The sequence below is a fragment of the Microtus ochrogaster genome, chromosome X (genome assembly GCF_000317375.1).
Source record: "Microtus ochrogaster isolate Prairie Vole_2 chromosome X, MicOch1.0, whole genome shotgun sequence".
Lineage (NCBI taxonomy): Eukaryota > Metazoa > Chordata > Mammalia > Rodentia > Cricetidae > Microtus > Microtus ochrogaster.
Genome location: NC_022026.1, coordinates 15,870,646 through 15,880,625, shown reverse-complemented (window position 1 = coordinate 15,880,625; position 9,980 = coordinate 15,870,646). Strand labels below are relative to the sequence as shown.

The 9,980-nt window shown below is 42.0% G+C and overlaps 1 protein-coding gene across 1 annotated transcript in view; it reads right to left on the bottom strand.

Moving 5' to 3' along the window:
• Window positions 1-951: 951 nt before the first annotated feature.
• Window positions 952-9,980, bottom strand: part of F9 (coagulation factor IX) — a 28,127-nt gene continuing 19,098 nt past the window's right edge. Inside the window, exons 7-8 of the mRNA XM_005358510.1 lie at window positions 3,634-3,748; window positions 952-3,286 (exon numbers count right to left, since the gene is read on the bottom strand). Coding sequence (XP_005358567.1) covers window positions 2,739-3,286; window positions 3,634-3,748 — 663 coding nt within the window. The 3' untranslated portion in view covers window positions 952-2,738. The remainder of the gene's footprint in view (window positions 3,287-3,633; window positions 3,749-9,980) is intronic.

Below are 9,980 nucleotides of genomic sequence, written 5' to 3'. Positions count from 1 at the left end.
CGGCCAGAGCTGCATTCAGTGCCACAAGTCTACAGTGTTTCAAGGTCCTTGCCATCAAACAAGCTGCAACAGACAACACTCAAGTCCTCTCTCTGTAGTTGTCCCTCCTGCCTCAAACAGTCAGAGTTTGCCCTGGCAGGACGGCCCAGAAAGCCAGCATTTTTAAACGGCGCAGCTTTTTTCCTGCTACGGCTGAAAACCCAAAAGCATGTGTTCAGCTTTTCGTCAACACCATTTAAGTGTTTCGTGGCAGGACCTCTTAATGAGCTGCAGGGTTTTGCAGCTAAATCTGCGTCAGGAAGCCTCTCTTAGATGAGAGTGCTTGCTTGCCTCTAGCAAGCAGAGTAGACCCGAGAAATCGTTGCTACCAAGAAAACATGCTTTACTCTTTCCCAAGCTTTCTCAGGCTTTCAGTGGATACAGTTGTCCACACGTCTGGGCGCCATTCTATAGTAATAAGAGCGGCAGGGCTGTGTCCCCAGCACCCCGGCCGCCTGCTAGTTTATACCCCGAAATAATTACATGGAAACTGTATTCTTTTAAACACTGCTTGGCCCATTTTTATCTAGCCTCTTTTAGGCTAATTCTCACATATTAATTTAGCCCATTTCTAGTAATCTGTGTAGCCCACGAGGTGGCTTATCAGGGAGATTCTAGCCTACATTCATCCTGGGTAGGAGCTTCATCGAGAGCAGAGCTATCACGTATACCCGGGAGAGGGGAGCATGTCATCTCTCTGAGCTCACTTCTTCTTCCTCCCAGGATTCTGTTCTGTTTACTCCTCCCACCTATGTTTTAACCTATCAGGGCCAAGCAGTTTTTTTATTGCTTAACCAATGAAACCAACAGATTGATATATGACACTCCCACATCAATCAGATGCATTCTTTTTAGGGTTTTGCTGATTGAGTTCTTTGGGCTATGCCTCTAAATGATTTAACAAGAAATGGAGAAATTTGGAATGATGTTTATTGATACTTCTTGCAAGACAAAAAAGAGGCAGTAAGTAGTAGAACTTAAGTAAAATCGGCAGTAGTGAGTACAGTTTGTTTGGTGGTAGCAGGCAGCAGTGCCAAAGGGTTCAAATCATGCTTTTGACATTTGTTCCATTTATACATCAGTAAGTAGTCAATATCAAATAAGTTTATACAGAGATCTAGATAAGAGTTAAAATACAAGTTCATTAAGTCACAGGTGAGAAACATGTTGGACTGTCAGCAACCCTCTAAAAATTCAATATAACAAGATTAATTATAGTAACAAAGCTCACAGGTGAGCTGAAAACCAGAAATGGGCCATTTGGTAGACCATTTGCAATGACTCCCATCATTGAGTCTGCTGCGGGTGACATGACACTTAATGCTGGTTGTTTCGCTTAGGCAAGTTGTCTTGTCTAAGACGCTGTAGAATGCTGGAGACACACTGTTAAACTAGTCCTTGAACACTCAGCTAGTTCTAGGCTAAATATGGACTAAAGCACTGTTTTAAGATCAATTTTGCATGTTTTCTCAACTTCCTTGTTCAATAACTTCATGCTAATAGCTTGAAGTCTACCAAGGTAAGGGGATTTCTACAATAGAAATGAGCGATTGTTACAAATAAGGTTCTGAGGTATTTTTAAGAGATCTTCTTGCTCAGATATTTACCAGTATGCTACTATACACAGTGTAATTATATGGCTAAAATTATCATTCACTTTTTTTCTTTCTTGTTCGTTTTCTTCAAGATAGGGTTTCTCTGTATAGTCCTGGCTGTCCTGGAATTCACTCTGTAGACCAGGCTGGCCTCGAACTCAGAAATCCACCTGCCTCTGCCTCCTGAGTGCTGAGATTAAAGGCATGCACCACTCTGTCTGGTTCATCATTAACTTTCTATTACCGTGAATTTTTTATCAGATGGGGGCAATATATTTTGATCAATGTCATTGCTTTTTATATTTGCAATGACATGTAAATTTGCCTTCTCAGAACCATCCCTGGTCAGGCCTCCATGATCACCAATTACACATTCTTGGGGAACTATCCTGGATAGTGTATTAAAGGGAAAGTTCCTCTTATGATTTTAGGCAGTGTACCTCACCCCCATATTATTCAAAGTTTGAGACCAATCTGGAAGTAAGTATGGGGTTGGTGGTCGTGTATATATGTGTACAGCATTAAAAAAGACTGTCTTCTTTCTCCAAAGGCTGGGGAGAAGAAGCGTGGGAGTGGGGAAGGGGAACATTGATTTGGGGGTTGGGAGTTTGAAAAGATGCAGTATCCAGGGGAAAAAAAGGAGAGGAAGTAGCGCATTTGATGAGTTTTGACCTATTAGCTGCTCCTGTGTGCTGCTGGCCTTAAATGGGCTAAAGATTCTGGATTCACAATCAATAAATTTGAGAGAGGCAAGGGATCTCTAAAACATAGATTGCTGCTAAGAAGGAGAATGGGATAAGTCATCACAGTTGAGGACTAGGGTTCCTGCCTGGCACCATGGAAAACATCACTTTTTCATTTTACCAAGGGCTGGACTTAGGGAGACAGTAAAATCTCTTACCAAGCTATTTCTTTAGTGATTACATTTGATAACCTACTCGATCTAGTACAATATAGATTCTAGATGGGTTTTTCCTCTGCACAGAGAAACCAGTATTTATCGAACTTATATATTTAACAAGAGTTGGAAAAAAATGAATAGTTTAGTAAAGGGCTTGGTCTATTTTCAATCCTAGTGAATTTCCTTTGTAAATAGGTTTTTCATTAAGTTAGCTTTGTTTTTTCCTTAATCCAGTTGACATACCGGGAAACTTTAGTATATATTCCATATTTTCCCTTTATAGCACACTCTTCACCCCAGCTAATAATGCCAGTTAAGAAACTGGTCCCTTCCACTTCAGTAACATGAGGTCCCCCGCTATCCCCTTCACAAGAATCTTTGCCTCCCTCACGGTAACCAGCACAGAACATGTTGTTATAGATACTGAATGTTGTGGACCGAAGGCATGTGGCTCGGTCGACCAGTGGAACTCTCAGGTACTGAAGAATGGAAGCCTGTCTCCCTTTGTTGAAGACTTTCCCCCAGCCACTTACATAGCCAGAACCAAATTTAAGGAAGATGTTGGTATATTCCCTATTGGCAACACAGATAGGTGTTACATAGCTGTTTAGTAGTAAAGGCTTATCCAGCTCCAGCAAGGCGATGTCATGGCTGTACCTATTAACAGCTGCATTGTAGTGGTAATGAGGGATAGTTTGAATCACATTTCGCCTTTGCTCCGTGTCTTCCTTTTCATCAATGTTATAATCACCTGTTGAAAACAAATCTCATAGTTTATTGTCTTTTGCACAGACACATTTCCCATGGGTCTACATTTGGCTTGGGGTCAGTGAACACTAGCAACCAAGTCTCAATGATCTAATACAGTGGGTGGGAAAATTCATGCACCAATAAATAATTGTACTATGCCGAGGGTGCCTTATGGGTTCACAAAAAGAAATATGGGGCTAGGAAGGTGGAATAAGTTAGAATTTGAAATTATGACCCCGCTACCATTAGCCCAATTTATTCAGTAGCAATCCTATTGGACCTTTGTACAATAGGATATGTCCATCATAATGCTGATATTGCCAATTATTATCTATTTTGTTTCCTTACCTGCAACAACCTCAATTTTATCACCAGGTTTAAGGCAGTGGGCAGCAGTTACCACCCATTTTTCATTAATGATGGCACCTCCACAGAATGCCTTAACCTCACCATTTAAAATGACCTGTGGAAATAAAATTAAGAATCTCACTGCAGATGGTATCTGATCCAGAGAAAAATGAATGCATATGCTGTTTTCGGGAGTGGGGAAAAGTTGGCTGTTCGGTGCTGGCAGAAGCAGAGGATTTCTGGAAAGTGTCGGCTCTGCAGATGAGTTAGTGTTTCTGGAGTACAGACCAAACTACTGTTTCTCTATTGATCTCGAAGAGAATGCAGAATGAGAAGTAGTGTGGCAGGAGTAGTGCTCCGGGTGAGGCAAATCTGATGAGTGGCTATTTTCTGTGATGTGGGGCCCTTGAGTTCCTTTTACCATGCTATTTAGAGCCTCCTGGTACAAGCTTTTCAAGGAGCTACAGTGGATATGGGAGAAAATACTAACTCCCCAGGATGAATAATCAGTATTGAGTCTCTTGCCTTCTATGAGGACCTACGAGGACATCTCTCTGCTACAGGTCACTTGAAAGAAAACAAAACTGACCAGTTTCTCAGGAGTTGTTTCAAACCTCCAAATGAGAATGTTATAAAATGAGACCTAAGGACTCCACAGGGGCTGCGTTTCCTAGTCACCTAGGTGCTAACCACCAGCAGGACTCAGCCAGCGTCCTCTGGCTACAGATGGAGGCTGTCCTTGTTCTAAAAAATCTGCTTTGCTGTGCTTGACTTTGAGACAATGTGAACAAAATTATCTGGAGTGTGACCTTAAACATGTACGTTATTGGATAAGAGGCTAATCCATTCTTTCTTGTCCACATTCACAGCATAAAGAGGACCATCAATTTCTCTCTCTCTCTCTCTCTCTCTCTCTCTCTCTCTCTCTCTCTCTCTCTCTTCCTTTTCTTTTTCTTTTTTTTTGCCACATCAATGTCTAAATCAACTTAGAGAATTTCAGTTCCATTGTAAACAAAGGCATTTTTTGATCCACACTTTCAGAGGTAAAGCCGAGAAGTGTGGACACTAGAGGGCACACTCAGCATTCAGTAAACTCTTTTCAGAAGCCCACTAGCCTCTGTGAACTGATGCCCTTAGCCTAAGTCTTAAGTAGCCCTTCAGCAAAACCTGTCCCTAAACATGACAAAGGGGTGGGGGTGTTGGTTCCTTTGTATATGGGGCACAGATGGTCCTTTTGAAGGACTTGTTCTAGGCCCAAATTCAACTTATTTAATGGCCACTTTGTCCTGGACTCTGAAGCACGAGCTTTGTAGCTAAAGTCCTGAGGGGGTCACCCAACTGCCACAACCCTCTGACCCCTTTCCCACTCTCAGGCTCTCTGGCTCTTTTTAGCTATTGCTTTACATTTTGAAAAATTGCAAAAATGCAGAAAAAACAATAATGATATAATAAACACCAGCATTTCTACCACCCAGATTTAACAATCTTCCTAATTTTATGCATTTATTGAATGATTATTTGAGGCTAATGATTGTATTACTTATACACATTTGTAACTCAAAACACAATCATTGTGAATATTACTCTGTACATGCTCAGTGAGCAAACTGAGGTTTAAAAATACATAAGCACTTATGCTACTAAGATGACACAGTGGGTAAAAGTGCTTGCCACCAAGCCTAGTGACCTTAGTTCAGCCCCTGGGACCTGATTCCTGCAAGCTGTCCTTTGACCCCCCCACGTGTGGCCTATGTGTGTCACATACACTTGCCTGGCCCCAGTGTTTACATTCCTGAACATTCAGAATATCTTAGATGTGCTCTGAAAACCAAATGTCAGAGAAAATCTCAGTTTCTTATAAAAACAGATTGGGGGGGTCATAGAGATTTAATGAGAATATTTTGTGGGTAGTGCTGGAGAAAGTGGAACTCTATTCCTCGAGTGCTTACATTTGAGAAGTGTTACATAGCTAGTGAATCCAGATTCTCATAGCTTGGTAATCTTTATGGGTTAAAAATGTTCACTCAGGCTGGGAACATGTTTTGTAGGGTCAATGGGAAGCAAACATCTGATAAAAGTCTGGGTAAAACCGCTGTTGAAGATATTGAAATAGAAAGTGTTCCTTTTGCTTCTAGGGTAGCTTTTCTAACCCATCATTTAAAGCTTATTTAGTGCTATATTCCTTCCAGCATGGGAATATTTGCTGGCTGACTCCAAGCCTTCACATGTGGTCTTGATATCCCACTGTCTGCTAGCTCCAGATGATCCACACAGTCCTCACACCACTCCCAACAAGGGCGAGGAGGCCAGTCTTCCCTTGATAGACTACCACACCCATCAAGGGAAGTGATTCCCGAACAAATGCACTTCCATGTCAGAATGTAGATGGGCCCTGGAAGCTCCTGCTCCATCTCCGAATGTGCTGGGAGAGGCATATTCTGGGTCTGGAGATGTGATGGGATTATGCATCTTTCCACAAATGATATAGAGTATGTGCACTTGACCTCTCTTTTCCCTCTGCTTGTGCCAACCGTGTTAGGAAGGGAGCACAGCCTTTACATTTGGGTTGAAACACTGAGAAGAAGTTTTCATGAGTACCATAGATTGGGGGTTGGCAATGGTCCTGGGCAACTAGGCTCTATGAGGCACCATGGGTAGGAGAATGGGAGGTGAAAAAAGATGTGACTGCAACAAGCCAGGGTTCCAGGCCCTCACCACATGTTCTATTGTCTCCTTAGACTTCTGTTATGGAGCACAAATACAAGCCACTTAAACCTTTGATATGAGACACTTCTCATTATAGAGCACTGGACAAGTTCAAAAGATGAAGTGGCTGACTCTGATTCCAAATAATTTTACCATCAAGGAAATTTGGGTAACATGGTTCTATCCTGAATATTACAATCCAGGATGTCTTTCTCTGGAAGTAGAATTAGCATGACAAAATGGAATGTTTTTAGGTACTAATGTAGGATTACTGAACACTTCCCAGTTAGTGGGTTAGGGTAGGTCAACGTGAAGGATAGCCAGCCCCTGGGCACATAGACAACAACATATTTTATATAACTTTCCCAAAGGGATGCTGCCTGGAAATTCTTCTGTTTTCCAGTGCCTGACTGAGAAATATGGTTGTGTCCTTTTAAGCCTGAAGAGCGTTCTTTGCCAATCCCTAATTGGTATTAGAAATTTTAGCGAACACCTTTGCCAAGAAAAAGGAACTAAGATATATATACAATTAAAATATTACAAATGCGTGGTTTGGAATGCTTGCTTGGCCACCTAAAGACCATAGCTATCTCAATATTAGCTACTTGAAAGATGAGCTATCTGCTTAGCCAAAGAAAAGTTCTTGCAACACTTCAGAGAATGATGGGGAAAAAATAGGAAAGCATATATTCTGAGCAAAACATCTGAGTTCTAATCTGTCAATTATTTTCATAGCCACAGTCTAGAGCCTTCTTCTGTGCATCACCGCCCCCTCTCCAACACACCTATATACAATGACAAAATACAAAAGTTTGTACTTGTGTTTTCCATGGCAATGGCAGCCCACAATAGCAGCTGTCTCATTGTTTGTTCTCGTTTGCACCTTTAATTCCAGCCTAGCCTTTCCCTGAGTTCACTAAAACCCTTATTCTCTTTTGTCATCTGTTCTAGCTTTTTAATAACACCATTTATTCTAATTTTCTGTTATACAAAGTAAAATACATGATGTACTGTTTGTTAGGCTATGGCTGTTACTCACCAAATTCATGGCAATAGGTTATTTTGTTGGGTACATAAGGGATACTCACTTTGGTTTATAATGGTTAACTATAATCATTAAATACAATGGCCATTGATATGTACTTCATAAAACAATACTGCAGGTTAATAGCTCAAATGGTCTGTTAAAACTAGCTTTGTAGATGTAGGCGAGATTACATGTGTCATTTTCTTTCTTCCCCGAACTGGAATTTTATCATCTGAGCTAGGAATAATACAAGATTGTCTTTTCCAGGTAAGACATTTCGTTTTAGTTCTTTCTGCTTTTCTTTTCTTTCTTTTTCTTTTTTGAGACAGGGATTCTTTGATAGCCTGGTTGTCCTGGAACTAGCTTTGTAGACCAGGATGCCCTCACACTCACAGAGATCTGCCTGCCTCTGCCTTCTGCATGCTGAGATTAAAGGTGTGAGCTACCACTACCTGCTCTTGTTTTGTTTTTGAGACAGAGTCTCTCTATGTAGCCCTGGATGTCCTGGAACTTAGTATACAAACTAGGCTGGCCTCGGACTCACGGATACCCATGTACTTCTGCCTCTCAAATGCTGGGGCTAAAGGTGTGCATAACCACACATAGAGAAGTAAACTATTTCTGTAGAACCATGATCGTCATGTAAAAGACATCTTTGGCTTATTCATATTTTAAGTTTGCTGTTTGTCATGGGGTTGAAGGAATAGATCTGTGCAGGTCACTTCAGTGATAGCTTGGGCACTCATCTGGGGAAAGCTGAGAATGGGGAAATGAAGGTATTTAAGGAGAACATTTATGCCAAGACTACAAAACCAAGATAAAAATCCATCTTTTAAAAAGGCAGCTATTTCTTAGGTGGAGCTACACAGGCCTTAGCAGAAAGCAGAAGAGATTTGCGCGTGCTCAGAGCTGTCAGCCTAGCCATGACTGTGGGAGAAAAGCAATTAAATTAAAGCTTTAGACAGGCACCTTTTTGTTTTCTCAAACCTCTGCTTTAGAGTTGTTGATGAAAGTGATCTAGTAATATAGGCGTTACAGTTTGTCTTTCCTGCCCCCTAATGTTCCAAAGCTTTTATTTTTTCCTATATAGCTGTTTTAGTTTCTCTGTCGGCTAGATACCGTCTCTAAGAAAAATGTGTTTCTGTTACCGTGTGGTGCACTTAACTCTCTAGCTTCCCCTCTTATGCCCTGAAGTGTTCCTTCCAAGTCCCTGCTTCTTTTCCAAGGAGCTCTGATCCCCCTGCACAAGAACAAAAAGGAAAGATCTCTTCTGCTTGGTTTGCACCTTTGGCCTGGGTGGAGAGGAGGGGAGGATTCTGAGACTGAACTGGGTAGCTGCACAGCTCAGGACCCCTAGAGTTCCAAGGGAGTAATCCTGTCAACCTGTCCTGATAGGTCCCTTAGGCTCTTGCTGTAGGCCAGGCAAATGAGGTGGAAGCCTGGGAATAAGGTGAGAAATGAGAGTGACATGGTTACCAGGCTCCCCGAGTCCCCTAGCCTGTGCCCACGGATTTTCATCTGGCCTGCTGCTCCTGCCATCAGAAGGGCTCGGCCACTCAACAGTTCCAAACCATTTGCTCAAACAAGTCTCATGTGAAACCTGCCCAGCTAATTTGAAGATTACAGTGCCAGCCAAGCTATCGGTTTCTGACAATCAAAGTCTATACTTCAGTAGAGATAATATTTTGGTGTGAAGGATCATTAAAATCATTGAAATCGGTACCAAATTCTGATCATGGCCTAAGGGGTTTTAAACTAGGCAAAACCATGCATGACCTTTTCTATCCACCAGAGATACATGCAACTATGGAAATATTCTCTTTATACCTACCTTGTCCAGTGGAATAGTCACCAGACACTTGTGGCCACTATTCCCTGGAAGTGTGGCAGAAGTGACAGAGGAACCGAATCTTTTTAGCCAGTAAATTTAAGTGACCACATGTGCTGATTACATATGGGCCAGTCCAGTTTCATGTAACTAGCTCCTTATGTTGAGGTGGGAGGAGTTGGCCTGTCTCTCCTCACAGATGGAATCACTTAAGCTTTGCCTAAATGTATAGTTAAGTCCTTGGTTTGCTACTAATCTAACTCTTGGTTATATATAGAAAAAAATACAGACAGCAAATACTTTGTATGTGGTTTGTGTGCAGAACACACTTGGAGGGCTGGGTAGATTGAGTCGATTGTTTGGCATTTGGGGTCTGGTTTCTGTATGCTTCCTTTAGAACCATGCTTTTCCAAGCTACAGTATACACCAGAATGACCTGGAGTGCTTCTTTGACCCCAGCAGCTTGCTGAGCCCCTCCCTCTAGCGGTTCAAACCCAGTGAGAACTGATGAGGTGTGAGAGTGCATGCCCTAACAAATTCTTGGGGATCTGGACATCGTGTCTGTCTTGGAGAAACGTGGCAGTAGATCAGGCCTCATATGTTTATTCCAGGAAACTAGGTTTTGCTTTCACCCTTTCCATGTGAGACCTTTTCTCTATTCCCATCAGGTTGTGTGGGCCTAGGGACTTCTTTACTACTTTCCTTCCCCCCAGGGGCTGAAGGTGTTTGTTGAGTCCCAGTCCCAGTGTGTGTGTGTGTGTGTGTGTGTGTGTGTGTGTGTGTGTG